The sequence below is a fragment of the Colossoma macropomum genome, unplaced genomic scaffold (assembly GCF_904425465.1).
Source record: "Colossoma macropomum unplaced genomic scaffold, Colossoma_macropomum, whole genome shotgun sequence".
Taxonomy (NCBI): Eukaryota; Metazoa; Chordata; class Actinopteri; order Characiformes; family Serrasalmidae; genus Colossoma; species Colossoma macropomum.
The window spans coordinates 187,181-205,752 of record NW_023495915.1 but is presented as its reverse complement, the minus strand read 5'-3'; the positions used below and the strand labels follow the sequence as shown (position 1 = coordinate 205,752).

At 37.7% G+C, this 18,572-nt stretch overlaps 1 protein-coding gene across 1 annotated transcript; it reads right to left on the bottom strand.

Annotated features, from left to right (window-relative positions):
• Positions 1–904: 904 nt before the first annotated feature.
• Positions 905–9,287, bottom strand: LOC118803495 (embigin-like). The gene is made up of 5 exons (XM_036563988.1): positions 9,239–9,287; positions 7,707–8,021; positions 6,453–6,734; positions 1,053–1,151; positions 905–963 (listed from the first exon to the last, which is right to left on the bottom strand). Exons 1-5 carry the CDS (start codon positions 9,285–9,287, stop codon positions 905–907), a joined length of 804 nt encoding a protein of 267 aa, XP_036419881.1.
• Positions 9,288–18,572: the final 9,285 nt, after the last annotated feature.

Genomic DNA, 18,572 nt, shown 5'->3' with positions numbered 1-18,572 from the left:
TGCTTGGGGACCTGCCCTGAATGAGTACATGCATTTTGGTGACTGTCAGGCAAAGAAGTAATAGAGTTTGAGTAGTGGCGAAAATGAATGGGACTCAATTAGAGGAACGAGGGAGGAAAAAGTGACTCAAAGAGGAGTGCGGGTCAGTATGGCAGTGGATTAGTTCTTGTGCTAGCTAAGTGCAATTCCACCTTAAAAGCAGTTCCACCTTAAAAAATTAATGATGTGTGCTGATACTGCTGAGCATTAGGCTGTGAGCATGTGAGACATTGGGCTCCGTGTGTGAGTTTGGATGGGTGTGTGAGTTAACGGCCCATTGTGACATCACGTGTGGCATGCTGCCAACATTTCGGTGAATGTAAGTCTATGGGAGAAACAAAGGATGGAATAAAACGACAAACGGATGAGTGCGGGTCAGAACAACAGTGGATTCATGCTTGGGGGCCTGCCCTGAGATAGTGTATAAAAAACAGTGTCGTTCGGGCAAGCAGAAGTACCTTAGATTGGCATGCAAATGTTCACCCCATTCATTCTCTATGGGAAAAAATTCCGTAAAATTCCATTGCTGCACGGAATCCGTGCATCCGATCAAAAAGCTGTATACAAGCACACATCACACAATCAGTCCGGACAATCTTAAAAATTGGAATGGTGTTGATATCTCGAAAACTGCGGGACGAGTTACAGGATTGAGTTACGAGAATAATATATATATATATATATATATATATATATATATATATATATAACAATGCGCAATCATAATAAATAACGGTGAAAAATGGTAAAAGAGCAAAAGATGGTTTTCACAATGTAGATTATGCCCCTATATTAAACAATGTGGAGAAATTCTTAAATATTTGGCTGCCAAATGGTGAATTCATGCTGGTGTTGTTGGACTGCACTACTCCAGACTGACCACTCCATCTCCATCAGCTGTGCTGTAGTGAACTCTGGCAGGATCTGATAGAGATGAACAAATACATAAATGAAGACACAAAAGAAAATAGAAAATCAGTATGAATATAACGGCTTGATTGTGTAGTTTGTACCTTTGTTTCTCTTGGTGTGATAAACCACAGCTACTATAATGTGGAGAAAGATCACAGTTACCAAGGCAAAGGGGACGAAGGGCAGAGACTGTGGAGGTTCTGCAACAAATAATGGATCATATTATTCATTTTATCTCACAGCACTAAGTCTTTAGTAACAATCATGTATGTTCATTCACAGATGTTGATCAAAAAACAACTGCAGTCAGTGTGCTGTACTTACTATCAGGCATTTGAGATGAATGTGTGGTTGAAGTGGTTGTACTGGTCTGTACACTGACCACTGCAGAAGGTGGACCCTCTGTAGAGAGAGAAGAGACTGACAGTCAGTGCAGGAACAGAACAGCAGTAAACAGCTCACTTTAGATACACAGTAATATTAACAGTTTATTTTTTATTATAAGGTATCAGAACAGAAATGCATTCTGATCTTTGTAATTCAATACAATCGCACCACAATGAGATGCGCAGTGTATATCTAACAAAACAATGTAGAGGCCAAATTTAGTTTGGAGATGAGAACAAATGATAAAGATGTTTAAGACCATTAAATTGGTCTAAATTTAAATTGTAAATTACTTAGTAAGAGTTTCAATAGGCTGTTCAGGTTTGTAGTCAATAATTAAAAGGGCCATAAGAGAAACACTCAGTGTAGCATACTTGAATTAAATAAAGGTTTGATTTGGGTGATGTATTTATTAATGATATGATTGAAGATATTTATAATGATTTTGTTGATTAACCACAACATAAGGTTCATAAGGATCGTATCTTTGTGGCACAGGCTATTTTCTTGATGTTTATTTTCTGAATTAGGGTCAGTCATGCATTAAGCTGAGGACTTTACACCAAAACATTAAAGACCACCTGCCCAATATGCTGTTGTTCTTCCATGTGCCGCCTGTGTCCAGTGTGGTAAAGCGCATTATCCTGATGAAAGAGGCAATCAAGGAACACCGCTGCCATGAAGCACCTGGTCCGCACCAATGATTAGGCAGGTACTGAGTGTCTAATTTACGTACACAAGAATGCTCAGATCCAGACTTTCCGAGCAGAACATTGCCCAGAACATCACACCCTCTCCACCAGCTTGTCTTCTTCCCACAGTGCATCCTAATAAATGGCTGTCCACGCGATATAAGCTCTACCACTCTTTTTAGGCCTTTTCAACAGTGGACAGGGATTAGCATGAGTGATCTGACTGGTCTGCAGCTACTTCTGACCACTGTCAGTTAATGTACTTACCACTATCTGACTCTCTGATTCTGTCATCTGGCTTTAACGATTTAGCATTGTAAAAGTTGCTCTAATCTTCACGCCTGCCTGTTTCTCCCACATCCAACACGTCGACTATGAAAACAAACTGTTCACTTGTCTTCTAACTAATCCCAGACCTTCACATGCATCATTTTTATGAGATAATCAGTGTCCTTCACTCTGTGAGTAGTCATAAATTTTTGACTCATTGATGTATAATTTAAATTGTTAGTTCCTCACCATTCTCATGTGTAACATAATCAATACTTCATGTGCAATAAATTCATGATTCATGAAGCAATTTGTCTAAAATATCATTACAATGTAAATATTTTCTGCTTTTGTATTTATAATTGTTTATATTGTTAATGTTTGTGAAGGATAGAGTTTATATTTTTTTATCTTATTTTTATATATATTGTATTATATATATTGTCTATAGTAACAAACTGTAACCTTTTTAAGTAATTAACATAGTTAATTATTAATTTGTTAATTCTCTTCTTGTTACTTATTTTTTGAGTGCCTTGATGTCCCTTTGCTGCTGTAGCACTGTGAATATCCCTGTTGTGGGACTAATAAAGGAATATCTTATCTTATTTGTTTATTATGCGTTTGTTGTTTTGCTCATGGTGCTTTTGCATATTCAGAAATGGGACACAGTTGAAGTTTTCCAGAATTCACATGAACCTGCACACAAAGTACACAAAACCAGAAGACTGAACTTTGGGACAGGCTGTAGGGACAAAGGGTAATAAACAGAACTAAAACCAGTAATATGTGAAATTTTAAACACCGCTGCAAATCATGTGCTTTCTTGTTTTAAAGGTGATACTAAGTGAGCACGTCTTCTACACAAAACAAACCTAAAGATGGATATATTTGCAAACTTAAGTTTAACATATTGAAAGAAAAAAACATGAAATATAAAATGTGCCATAACTTTTGAATTTTTTTTTTAATATTTCTTTTTGTGAAATGTTTGAATCATTAAATGTATAGAACCCCAGAAAGATAAGATAAAAAAATAAAAATTGAAGTGCCTTCATGGGTCTAAGTTCTACTTCTCCATCATGATTTTTTCCACTACAACAAATTCAAATCAGGAAGGGTGATAATTTGTTATTGTCAAGGATGTATAGTGAACATTATAAACAACTCCAGTAAAAAACAAGAAGGCAGTAACATCTTCAGTTCAGCTGCAGTCAGTGTGCTGTACTTACTATCAGGCGTTTGAGATGAACGTGTGGTTGAAGTGGTTGGACTGGTGTGTACACTGATCACTGCAGTAGGTGTTTCAGTTCTAGGTGGACCCTCTGTAGAGAGAGAAGAGACTAACAGTCAGTGCAAGAACAGAACATCAGTAAACAGCTCACTGTAGATAAACAGTAACATTAACAGTTCATTGTAAGTGACCAGAACAGCCTTCATTAAAATGTACAGATGTTAATCTTTATACATCAGTTCATTGTGACTATAGAAGGAGAATAAAGCTAAACAGCAGAGTGTAATAAATGCCTAATAAAACCGTGTCCAGCTGGATCAGATAAAATTTAGTTTTATTTAGTGTTGAGGTATTCAAATAATCTTTAACCTTCAACAGTGAGTCTGATGTCTGTGTGGTCACTTTCTGTAAGGTCATTTTGTAACCTCGCCACAATTTACCCTCATACACACATCATTTACATTAAACATGAATAGAACAGGGGGCTCCCGAGTGGCGTTGGCCCTATCATCAGGAGATCGCGAGTTCGATCCCTGATGATGCTACAGCCATCCGTAACCGGGAGTCCAAGAGAGCACAACTGGCCTCGCTCTCTCTGGGTGGGTGGCATGGTTCCCCTCTCCCCCCATCACTCACTCAGCGCGATGCTAGTCAGCGCAGGCGTCTGTTAGCTGACGTAACAGACCTGGCGGTTGGCGCCTTCCTCCGAGCGCGTTCAGCTGTCCAGTGACGTTGCGTGAGGGGCAGCTCGAAAAGAAGCGGTGGCTGGTTTCACAGGTCTCGGAGGAAGCCTGTGTTAGCCTTCACCCATGCTATCGTGTGATTGGGGGAGTCCTAACTAGCGGGTGGAATTGGAGACGACTAAATTGGGGAGATAATTGGGTTAAAATCCAAAACATGAATAGAACAGAATGTCTTCTTTTATTTTGGGAAAAGAATGTGATTGAATTTTCATAAATCACTGACCGTTTCTGCAAAATTATTACAGTATGTGAAATGACTTTACCGCAATACATGATTGTATTGTTATTATTTTCATTGTAAAAAGTACTATAAAAGAGAAGCTTGGAATAGTTTGTTTTTAGAGAGGATGATAACAGTCACAGAGTCTGTTACTCTTAATTTAGACGTCAAAAATAAGATGCCCTCAACACCAAACACACACACACACACACACACATGCACACACACACACACACACACACACACACACACACGCGCGCACACACACACACACGCACACGCCCACACACACACATGCACACACACACACACACACGCATACACGCACACACACACACACATACAGACACACACAGAGACACACACACACACACACACTCCTCAAGTGTTTGTAAATTTAAGGTTATTTATCAACTGAAAGGAGTGATGAGCTAATTAATATCCAAGTCTGGTAAATGCATTATATTCAACATTTAACAACTCAAACTGAATGATCTACTATTTTAGTGAAGTAAATCAGTGAGTACGTTTTAATTTTTGTAGACATTTTTTCCGGAAAAAAGCTACAAAGTTATTCAAAACATTGAATAAAATTAATAAAAGATAGTAATAAAATTAATAGGAGCAAAAAAGCACGCATGTAAAATGAGACATAAGATGCCCATATACACACATATAATAATAATAATAATAATAATAATAATAATAATAATATGTTGTAAATATAGAAAATACAAATTACTATTTATGTACGAAAATCAAAAAAGGCAAAAGAATAAAAACCTGAGTCTTAATAACATGCAACAAACCAGACAGACTAATGTCCAGAAGAAGAGTGTCCAGATTTTAGAGAGTAAAAGGCTTCTTTTTGATTCCTTTTTATTAGTGTGGTTTTCTATATGTATTATTATTAATGACATGATTGATGTTGATAGTGACTGCAAATCAAGCACTTATTAATACTGTAAGTGTATTTGTACAGTAAGTTTGTGTAACAGGACGTTTTCTTGATGTTAATTTTCTTCCCTGATGTTTCTGATTTTCTCTAACACACTGAGCTGATGGACACATACTCTGATTAATAATACTGCAATGCATTATTCAGAAAAGCAGGTGTTTATTATGTATGTATCGTGGTTATCCACAGTGTGATACTCCACATTTATAGAAACAGGGGTCAAAATTATATTTTTCATAAAGCACATGAACATGAACACAAACCACAAGTGTGAACATTTGGAAAGGCCGTTCATCACAGCAGTGAAAAAACAAACAAATAAACAAATAAATAAATAAATAAATAAATAATGGACTAAATGTCTTACAGTAAGTTTAGATTAAATACTTTAAACAGAGGAGTTGAGACTTTTACATACGACTGTATGTTTATTAGCTGTTTATTATCTTGTGTCTCTGATTTAGTTTTACAGTAAACAGAGTGAAGCTCATGCAGAGACACAAGATAATAAACAGAGCTAAAAAAACACTCAGTCATATGGAAAGGTTTCAACACGTTTGGTCAAATGACCTGATTTTTTGAATTCCGAAATGGAAATAAGTGAAAATCATCCCCACAAAAAATAAATACGGCATTTATTTCTACTAATTTTCATTTATAACATATGGAAAAGAACTAAAATATTAAATATAAAATGTGCCTTTTTACCCAGGCCACCTTTTATGTTTTTTTTCCTCCTAATATGTTAAAATTAAGTGTGTTCTGGGTGGAGGATTATTATAATAAGTTTTACTTAGAAATCAAGAAAGCATATCATTTGAATAGGGTGTACAAATTTTTGAACAAGACTGTAGGTGAGGATTGATGAGGGGCGAAATGTATAAAAACTCAGAGCTGTTTTGCAGATACATTTAATTATAAGATTCAATATTCTTTATGAATGAAAACTGATACAGTGTTTTACCTTGTACAGTCAGTCTGATGATTAAATATGCACCTATAACTTCACACCAGTAAACTCCTCCGTCCTCTTCAGTCAGGTGTGATATGAGTAGAGAGAGATTTCCTGGAGAGTGACCATTAACCAGCTGAACTCTGTTTCTGTACTGATCACTCTCACTGGATATCTCTTCCCATGTGTTTCTGTATCTGTTGTCTTTCTTCCAGCTGAATTCTTCAGGTGTGGTGTGAAGGTCAGTGCAGTAGCAGGGCAGCAGTACTGACCCTCCTGTATGAGCTGAAATAATCAGTAGTTGTCCTCTGTTCTCCAGAGTGCAGCCTGCAGAAACACACATTAGTGAGATCAGATTAATTATCTACTCTTTGTATGACATCATGATTACAGTTTTTATTTTAAATATTTGATGTCAACCCACAGCTTAGGATGATTATGAATGGATGAATACTTACAAGTATTCCCATATTTTATCTCTTGCATTATTATCACACACTGACACTATTTCTCCCTGTGTAACGTTATAAGGTTCAGGGATGGTTTAAAAATATTCAGGACTAAAGACCTAGAAGCTCAGATCAGGCGACACCCCTGCTGATACGAATGCATTATTCAGAAAAGAATGTGTTTAGTATGTATTTATTGTGCTTATTCACAGTGTTATATTGCACTTATAGAACTGGGGGTCACACCTATTTTGAAAAGCACATCACCACAGCAGTAAGTTAGTAAGTAAGAAAGTAGGTAAATAAATGTTTAACAGTAAGTGAAGATTGAACATTTTGAATAGAGGTGTTGAAACTTTTCCCTATGACTGTTTTATTAGCTCTGTTTATTATATTGTGTCTCTGATTTAGTTTCACAGTAAACAGAGTGAAGCTCATGCAGAGAAACAAGATAAGTAGTACGAACAAGACAGTGATATGAAAATGTTTCAACATCTCTGGTCAAATGACGTCATTTGTTGATTTTCATAATGAAAATGAGTGAACACACCTTCTACACACAACAAATTTAGATATCTTTTTTTTTATTTATTTCTCCCAAAATGTTAAATTCAGAAAAAAAGTGAATTTAAATTTAGTCTCTGTTCTCTGTAGAGAAGTTAAACCTTACTTTCACTAAGAAAATCTACAAAACATGTTATTAAAATGAAGGTACACATGACTGTACATGACTGTAGGTGAAGAGTTATGAGGGGTGGAATGTTTAAACTCAGAGTCGGTTTTCTATACAGATACATTTAATTATAAGACTTAAAATTCTTTGTGAATGAAAACTGAAACAGTGTTTTACCTTTTACAGTCAGTCTGATGGCTTTATATAAATCTTTAACTTCACACCAGTAAACTCCTCCATCCTCTTCAGTCAGGTGTGATATGAGTAGAGAGAGATTTCCTGGAGAGTGACCATTAACCAGCTGAACTCTGTTTCTGTACTGACCACTCTCACTGGATATCACTCTATATGTTCGTGTTTTTGTGTTCCCTTTCTTCCAGCTGAATCTCTCGGGTTTAGTGTGTAGGTCAGTGCAGTAACAGGGCAGCAGTACTGACCCTCCTGGATAAGCTGTGATACTTATGACTGGTTCTCTTTTGTCCAGAGTGCAGCCTGTAAAAACACACATCAGTAAGATCAGATTAATTATATACTCTTTGTATGACATCATAATTACAGGCTTTTTATATTTAAAATATTTAACATCAACCTACAGCTTAGGATGATTATCATTTTTGGATATAAATCAAAATATTAAATCTTCTTTACAAAAAAAGAAAAACTAATGTAATTATGTATATGTGTGTGTGTGTGTGTGTGTGTGTGTGTGTGGTGTTTTCTCCCCTCCGCTTGTGCTCTCTCTCTCTCTCTCTCTCGCTCTCTCTCTCTGTCTTTCTATAGGTGGAGTGAGATGTCAATCGTCAGCAACAGCGTTGCTGTCAATCGGCCAATCAAGCACGGCCATGCTGCTAAAAGGTGCGGAGCCTCCCATTTAAAAACCACGCGGACTACCAGCGTGTCAGCCTACCGGCTCGCTCGGTTTCCACACGATCACGTGTTTGTTTGATGATTGGCTCAAACCGAAGGTGCTGATCTGTCTAGTTCGGTTTTATTTGGAGTGTTTTGTTAGTTAGTTCTCTCTCTTTTCTCCCCTCCGCTTGTGCTCTCTCTCTCTCTCTCTCTCTCTCTCTCTCTCTCTCTCTCTCTCTCTCTCTCTCTCTCTCTCGCTCGCTCGCTCTTTTCCCCCTTTTCTCGTGTTAATCCCTTCGGATTGAGAACAGGTCAGATTGTGCGCACCTATGTTCCACCACGTAGGTAAACTCTGCTGTCTAGACACACTCGGCTTTTTTGATAAGTTAGTAGTTAGTTAGTTTTGCTTTCTGTGTTTGTTAGTCAGGCTAGACCTCAAATACAGTTCAGGGTTTTTTTTTATTTATTTATTTATTTTTTTGTGCCGTCCCTGTTCTCTCTCTGAGGTAAGATTAGCCCAGCCTAAATATTGGGCTGCGGTGCTGCTTGTTTGTCTGTTTGTGCTTGTAAGTATTACAGCCTCGTCAGTAATAGACTCTGGAATGAATTCTGTTTTGCCCAAATCCTTTTTCTCCTGCCGGTCACTCCACACTCACCAGTTCTCCCACTGTTCTTCCAGTTCTACATCAGTCTGTAAATTTAATCTGAACTATAGCCATTTAGTCAATATGTAATGAAGTATATGACATGTTTAACATCAAAAATTGAGCTTGTGCTAATCGCAATTTTTGACTGGCATATAAATTTAGATTCGCATGACATCAGTAACTCAGTAACAAGATAAAAAAAAAGTCACTCACCTTCAGAGACATGAAGCCCAATGAAGAGAAGATAAAAAGTCAGCAACATTCTCAGTAGTAAAACAACACTGAGTTCACAGCACACTGACAGCTCCACACCCAGCACTACACTAGCCCTGTATACCACACTGAGTACACAGCTCTCTCAGCAGCTCTTCACTGGAGTCTAACCCACTCTAATGTCCGTGCAGCTCACAGGAGCTGTGTTTAAATCAGCTAGACCGGAGCTCTTCTGTGTTTTAGAGACTTTAATAGCAGCTTCTTCAGAATCACAAACCACACACAGCGACGTGGTGGACTCTGAGTCGTGAGAACACCTACCGTTTCCTGTTTTGCACTTCACACAATTAGACAAAAAGCCAAATAAAGACACCTCTCTGGTGTCTCACATCCTTGCAGAAAAAAAAATGTGCACATACCAGCATGAATTCCATGCTGGTCTAAGCTGGTTTATACTGACCTGTTGCTTAGTGTTGCTGTTTTAGCTAGTCACCCACTTTGGTCATGCTGGTTGACCCACATACCAGCATCCAAAACAGAACACATGCTGGTTTCTCTAGCAGAGACAATTTTCCCAGTTTACAGCCATCTTATTTAACTCTTCATTCTCATGAAAAGCTATTCCAGGTATGTTCCACCGGTGGTTCCTCTGCTCTCTTGATGTCCTCCAATATTCACACTTTAATACACATACACTTTGATGGAATAATACCATGTATGACAGCTCTGAGCTCATGTAGTTAACTGCATTTTGTGTTTATTTGAATCTATCAGCTCTCCTTTCTGTGGTCTCACTAGTTGCTCTCTCTGGCCCATTTTTATGGTACTGAGATGTGAACTCATGCAGGTGAAACATCTATGTGGTCTACGTCTCTATTTTCCAGTAGCTATAATAGTATTAATTGACGCTATGATTCAGTGGGTTTAGCCACACTGACAGGAAACCTGATGAGGCCTCAGAGGCACAAACACCAGTCTGAGTGACACAGAGTGCTTAATCTCACTTCCTGTGGATTCCTGCCACTTCTCACTGGAGGTCTTTTTCCACCTTTGCCTCTTGACTACTTTGAATTGGACAGGACAGTGTTGAACTAACCTTTTGAACTTGGGAGTTTCTATTTTGTCATTTGTCCTCAGACGTACATAATCCAGAGCCTCAGACGCTGCAGGAGGCCACTATTGCTGCACTCCTCTGCCACTTTCTCCCCTGCCAGCTGCACATCTGGCCTACCCTGATGAGGTTTACACCTTATCAGCATAGTTGGTGAGTAACTGTCCACCCTCTCAACTACCTATGTACCTATCTTCCCTCTCAGTCTTCTGCTAGGTGTTGGCCTGTCAGGGCTTTGGGTAAGTAAGTGCACCCAAGCACAGAGAGGGTAATCTGTGAGTACCAGGTTTTAACTGAATCATGCAGATGAGGTTTGCTGAATTACTGGCAATATTATGATCAGAGTGGAGTGTAATAGTTTTGATGTATGTATTTTGACATTCGGTCACCTCAGGCCAGGATCAAATCCCTGATGAATAGCTTTACAGCCCAAAGCTTTACTACTGTGTCACCAGTAGGTGCAGGCCATTGATGGTATTACACTCCTAGAATTAGCGTGGAAAAATGGCAGAAAAAGGGCAGACAAAGGAGACTTTGGGCAGACAAAGGAAAGGAATCTTTTTCTTCTCTGTTATTTGGAGTAAGCCTTGTTTGAAAAGTTGTTTGTCTTTTTTTCTTTTCCTGTTTTTTTTTTCATTATTATTATTATTATTTAGAGTAAGACACTCTAGTTACCATACTGTTTACCCCTTTACAACGGTGTGAAGCCAAACTGCTGTTTGCCATGGGCTTAAATGTAGCATTGCACAGGTGTGTCTGGTTAGCACTAATCAGCCTGTGGGCTTCTGGGAACTGGAGTTGGCACTTAAAGCTGTCGCCCTCTGTTGGTGGGCAGCGGCACAGGCTGATCCACTACAGTATCATGTTCCAGTCACCTCATATAGTGAGATTGAGAGCAGCTAGCTTGTTTTAGCCTGACATACAGATCACTGTCCACAACACTGGTGCTGAAGCTGAGCTGGAGGATGCAAATTCAGCACCATGGACAGTGACTGACTGGATTGGAGCGTCATGCAAAGTGGGTGGAATTTCCAAAATGAGGAGGTTTTGGTAGCTGCTCAATGTATTAAAGTTTGAGCAACCAGTGTCTAGTTCCAGTGTTCCACTGCCCAAAGCTGGGAGGCTTTATACCACAAAAGCAGAAGTACATTCTGAGAGAGAATGCAGATTGAGTAGAAACACTTTCCTTAATGATGTTTATTATCACTTGTTTTTATTGGTCTTAGTCAGCCTATTTAAATTAGCATTTTCATGACGTAAGAAGTAAGAAAAAAAATACACCCAACTTTACTGACATAACAGTGAAAACAACATGAAGATCACACATTAAAAACCCAGCTGTTACCATATTGTGCCCCACTGGCTCCCCTCAGTCAGATATTTCCAAACCAGCATCACCACCACATTGAATTAAATGATATGTCCTCTGATTAATGTGATGAAAGGTGAGTTTATTACTGAATGGAACAAACGATGATGTATTTTGATTATTTTGAAGAATGTTTATAAAACATGAGCAATTGCCACAAAAACATGACAAGGCTGTAACAAAAACAACAGATAAGAAAAACAATGCCTTCCAAATAGTAACTTTACAGTAGAGGGCAAAAACTTTCTTTACTTTCAATGTAAGTCAATATAAAAGATTTTACTCCAAGCAGTTTTGGAGCATTTCTACTGGTCTATTCATGATTTTCATGCAATGTAAAGGACAACTGTTGTGGTCAAATGATGAACAGTAAACACAGAAATAAATGGATGTTTTTCTTTAAACAGCAATTCACAATGTGGCTTCACTAAATCATCAGTAAATATTAATGAGATATTGAAACAGATCTGTGTTCAGTCCCGTTTTAAGATTTCCAAAACAATTTCAGGAGGTTGTGAACTAGACACAACAGAAAAGCAGTGAAAGTGCAAAATATGTTTAAGATGTGTATTTTGTCCCTTCATGAACAGCATCTGAGGAGCAATTGTTCAGCATTTTCACTCGATGATTTCAAGATGTTTTAGCTGCCAAATAGTGAAATCATGCCAGTGCTGCAGAATTGTACTACCCCAGACTGACCACTCCATCTCCATCAGCAGTGTTGTAGTGAACTCTGGCAGGATCTGAAAGAGATGGACAAAATAATTGATAAATTAAGATACACAAGAACATTTGTTTGATCATAATGGTTTGATTGTGTAGTTTGTACCTTTGGTTCTGGTGAGATAAACCACAGCTACTATAATGTAGAGAAAGATCACAGTCATCACAGCAAAGGGAACGAAGGGTAGAGACTTTGGAGATTCTGCAACAAGAAGTCTTTAAATAACCATCATGTGTGAACATTTACAAATCAAGTAATGTGGTTCATGATTTCTGAACAAAGCTCAGATGTTGAGTTTTATCAATACCTTAATCTCTACAGACATCTAAAATGTAGTGAGTGTGTGTTTATGTTAGCACCGTATTTATTACATAAGTTAATAAGCCATAAGAGGTGCTAGTCAAGGATGTCAGCTCTCACCCTCTCTATTCTCAGTTTTCATTTCAAATGTTTTAAGTGTATTCTTAACATGTTACAAATGTACTTGAACATACACTGTACTTAAACTCAACACTGAACATAAAATCAGGTTATATGTGCATATCTTATTTTTTCTACAAAGCTCCATCTCTTCTGCAAGAGGCTAAATAAATCATTAAAAAGTATTTTGAAATTTTCTACAAAGTATCAGACACAGCAACTCTGACCCTCCACTCTTAGAAGAGATTTTGTCTTTAAAAATAGGCACATTGATGTGTTCAGTTTAGGGTAATGCAGGTTTGGGTTCATTTTAAAATGTTTTTTAAACATACTACAGTAAGTAACATGGGTAGGTGTGTTGTCATTTCATGCATTACTTTTAAGTGTACCCATCCTCTAAAGTGTACCCCTCCCCCTAGACACAAATCATATAGCCAGCCATGAAAGGCTCTCCAGCTGTCAATGTTGCCTACACTCAATACTCCATTATAGTGACCCACTTGAAAAACTTCAGTCAATCAACCTTTACTTCAACTCAGAAGCACATTGAGGGAGACCCTCATTTACAATGTAGGTGAGTGAGTTTAATAGGGATTGAAAAAAGTAATGGAAAGAAATAGACATAAAATAGCAATAAATATATAAGAAAAGCTAATTAAAAGTAAGTAAAAGGACTAAATAAGATACGTAATAAAAAAATGAAAAGTTAAAATTAAAGTTAAAATTATTTAAGAAAATAGTAAAATAAAAAAGAACAGTAAGAACTTGACATCAGATAAAACAGTTGTAGGCAGACTTACTCACTGACTTCATGGTAAAAAGTGATGTGTTAAATGGCATCACACCTACCTTTGTTACCTTGACTGTGGCAGGAGTAAACACCCTCAGGGTGCAATTGGATCACTCAAACTACATTCAGAGGCGGTCAGAGACAGATCTTGACCGCATTTAACCCTTTAAATGTCAAATACACTGAGAACTGTTCACTATTCTCAGCACTTCACTCAAACGCTTCACTTGCAGAAGCATCAACAATACCAGGCAGGGTCAAAACCATCAGGATATCACAGAAGATCAGACAAACAGTCCAAAACGTGACCCAGTACTCAATAACAGAACAAGGGGTCAAAACCAGAGTAGAAACACAAGAAATATAAGACTCAGAACTGCAGAGTGAACATAACAAGACTTTACACAGAACACAAGCCTGAATGCCCCTTAAATACCCTAGAAAATGGCCTATAATGAGGCACATGTGTCAACTAGAGTCTCAGTACTCAGAGTAAGACCTCTGCTGGTGTGGAGGGGAACTGGCAGCAGATGTGACATTTACACTAAGTTTATTTAATACAAATTAACACTAAAAGGTTTACTGAAAGCTTTTAGTTTATACTACTTCTAATACAACTATTAGTATTTATTATTATTATTATTATTATTATTATTATTATTATTATTATTATATAATAAAAATAATAATAATAATAATAATCAGTAGTGATAGTGGTTTGTATTGACAGAAGACTTGCTAAGCATACAAAGTTTGTTTTTGTACAAAGACCATAAGTTGGCAGAAGTTGGCTTCAATTTTAATCGTGATGCAGAAATATTGATCTTGAATGCTTATTCTACATTTTATTTGTCATAACATTTTTTTATCTTTTTTCTAATTTTTTTGTTGTTCATTTCCAGTTTTAAAGCAATATGTAAGAATTGGGGTTTGGTGGAAATGTGAAATTTCGTGCAACACGTGGAGGAATTTTTTGTATTATCAATTGTGCTTTGGACCCCCATGAGTGGATGAATCTGATGATTGCGAGCACGTTGAGAGAGTGTCATAAGAGAACTTGGAGAAGGACGTGTCTTCTGAAGATCTGCCTGAATTATCTACTATTGTCATCATATCTTCATTGGTATAATGTTGATTTTTCATTTGAGACCTACACATTGAGTCGGGCCTTCATTTTGAGCCTGTTAATATGTAAAGACGTAAACACGGTTAAAAAAATCTTTTTGATACTTCTGACTATTTCAGGCTTTACAGGGTGAGGTTTCAGTTTCAGCACCATGGACAGTGACTGACTGAACTGGGGGGGAAAAAGCTCGTGTACAAAATGGTAGGATTGCGCAAAATTGTGTGGAGATGTCATAAATGAGGCAGATTTTCTATTCTGCTGTATTTACTAAAGTGTCCGGCTGGTTTTGAACTGATTTTCCGCACCTTCTAAAACTAAACATACATTTGAATGGTGCTCCATTAATCACCATAAAATTGCAGTTCCGCTGTTCCACATCCAAAGCTGGGGTGCTTTATACCCCTATAGCTGATGCTTTGCATTGTGAGACATCAGAAGTGCATTCTGATAATGTGATGCACAAAGAGAGAATGCAGACTGAACTAAAGCACCTTAATGATTTTTATTACCATTTGTTTTATTGGTCCTAGTTGACCTGTTTAATATAGTAGGGGGCAGGAACAATATAAACTGATACAGGGATTTACCTATTAAAGTGAGTCTGATGATTAAATATGTATCTTTAACAGCACAGTAGTACAGTCCTCCATCCTCTTCAGTCAGGTGTGATATGAGTAGAGAGAGATTTCCTGGAGAGTGACCATTAACCAGCTGAACTCTGTTTCTGTACTGACCACTCTCACTGGATATCTTGTCCCATATTTGTGTGTATCTGTGGTCTTTCTTCCAGCTGAATGTCTCAGGTGTGATGTGTAGGTCAGTGCAGTAGCAGGGCAGCAGTACTGACCCTCCTGTATGTGCTGTGATACTCAGTAGTTGGTATCCATTCACCAGAGGGCAGCCTACAGAAACACACATCAGTAACATCAGATTAATTAATTGTAAATCATTATATGTAATATATAATTACAGAGTAGCCCTGTCGCCTCACAACAGGAAAGGCCTGACTTTGATTTCCTGGCCATGTGACCAGGGCCTGTCAATGTGTAGTTTGCATGTTCTCCCTGTGTGTTTAATCATGATATGATGTCACGATTACAGTTTTCATTGTAAGTTTGTGACGTCGACCTACAGCTTTGAATGATTTCCACTTTTTAATGAAAACCAAAGTAACAAATCTACTTTTCTTTAAAAACAAAGAAAAAAGAAACAGAACAGTATAGATGATTCTTGTTGTTGCTGTTAAAAAAAGCAAACGTATCTCTTTTTTCTTTTCTTTTTTTCTTTTGAACCCAGCAGTTGTCTTTTATATTTTGTCAATATTTCATGATGGCCAGACCAACAGAGGTGGTCTGAAATAACATGAAAAAAATCTCATTATATTGACTTGCATTAAAATTAAAGAAGGTTTTACAATTTTGGAGATGCTTGAAATAAAACTGAAAAAAATAAATTAATCAATAAATGCACAGCAGAGAAGAAAAAATAAATAATTGCAATAAATATTCCTGTGAAATAAAAAAAAAAAAATAATAAATGTGGTTTAGAAGTTCTTAAATAAAGAAATAAATAAGCATATACCTAGCATAAATATGGAAATACATACATTTATGTATCATTTATTGGCAACATTAACTTCATTCTGACACACTATTAGTCAAGGTTGACTTGCAAGTCAGTCAACTCTACTAAACAGCAAGATGGATGTGAAATCCTGGAAAATTCCAATATGGAGAACTGAAGTCTGTGTCAGGATCTATGAGATCACACACCAACTGTATTCATTATGTTTAATTACAGATAATACAGTTATACAGCATAATAGGGTGATTCAAGTCATTTTAAAATGATCTACAGTCGGCCTGACCGAGCTATCGGTCTCTCTGCAGCACCAACATCTGCAGCTGCCCAGTGGAGATTCTACTAAAATTACAGCTCTGACTCCACCTGGCCGAGCAGCGTTCTGCACACACAGTGGTTGATTATTAACGTCATTCATCTCAGACACAGACACCTGTTAAAGTTGGTGAGCAACATCTTAAAGAGTCTCCATCACTGACACAGCAACATCTACATCACTGCTCAGCTCAGTAAATCCTTCTACCTGAAACAGTCACTGTCCAGCTGTCTAAAGTCCGTTAAGGTCTAAAGGCTGTTATGACTGTCTAAGGCTGTTAAGGTTGTTACACACCGAGCATGATGGTAATTTATCAAAGATGCATCGTTTTCTCACAAACCAAACAGACAAACTCTGACAGGAAGCAAAAGAACAACCGAGAGTTCTCCACTGAGATCTCAGTGGAGTTTTTGCTGGTTTTGGAGATGCAGCTCCACAAACAAAACACAAAACAGCTGAAAGTCTTTAAGTGTAAATAGGTCCTGTAAAAAAGTGAAAGTGGTGTGCGGAGCCTCACTGCTTCATTCAGAGGCTGAAACTCTGAGTGCTGCCTCACATAACTAATAAATGTCTGTTGCCCAGTTTGGCCCATATAATGCTGCTTTTGAATAAATTACAACCCCATTTCCAAAAAAGTTGGGACACTTGATGTGTAAATCATGTAAACCATATTTTTAAAGGAAAATACTACAAAGACAACATATCAAACATTGAAACTGAGAAATTTTATTGTTTTTTTAAAAATATATTCCCATTTTGAATTTGATGCCAAAAAGACGTTCCGAAAAGTTGGGGCATGTTAACTACTGTGTTTCATCACCTCTTCTTTTAACAACATCTTTTAACTCTAAGCATTTGGGAGACAAATTGCTGTAGTTTTGAAAGTGAAATATTTTCCCATTCTTGTTTGATATAAGATTTCAGCTGCTCAACAGTTCAGGGTCTCCTTTGTCTTATTTTTAATTTCATAATGCATGAGATGTTTTCAGTGGTGACAGGTTTGCACTGCAGGCAGGCCAGTTTAGCACCCAAACTCTTTTAATACGGAGCAATTCTGTTGTAATACATGCAGGATGTGGTTTTACATTGTCTCTCTGAAATAATCAAGGCCTTCCTCGAAAAAGACATTGTCTGGATGGCAGCATATGTTGCCAGAACATGTATATATTGTTCAGCATTAATGGAGCCTTCACAGATGTGCATGTCACCCATGCCACGTGCACTAATGCACCCCTGATCCATCATGAATACTGGCAACATTCTCAGTAGTAAAACAACACTGAGTTCACAGCACACTGACAGCTCCACACCCAGCACTACACTAGCCCTGTATACCACACTGAGTACACAGCTCTCTCAGCAGCTCTTCACTGGAGTCTAACCCACTCTAATGTCCGTGCAGCTCACAGGAGCTGTGTTTAAATCAGCTAGACCGCAACTCTTCTGTCTTTTAGAGACTTTATCAGCAGCTTCTTCAGAATCACAAACCACACAGAGCGACATGGTGGACTCTGAGTCATGAGAACACCTACTGTTTCCTCTTTTGTGGTGCAGCATTTCACACCACATGTACAAGTGCAAGTGGACATGAGAAACAGCCTAACAAAAAAAGTCATGCACACTTTTCATCTTTCTTGTGTGCTCTTCCAAAATAAGAGTTGAAATTAGAGCTGTCTGTCTTCAGATTTTTATTTTTTGTCTTAGCCTGTTTGCTTTCATGTTTGGTTACCTTGAACGGTCATTTACCATTTTTCCTTTATGGTCTTCAGTCCTGCAGGTATTCCAGGAGAACTACTGCAGGTTTGTTCCACATGTAGCTCTTCTGCTCTCTTGCACTTCTCCACACTGTTTTGCAGTGTATATTGCAGTTTGTGCAGTTTATGTACAGTGTGTGAGA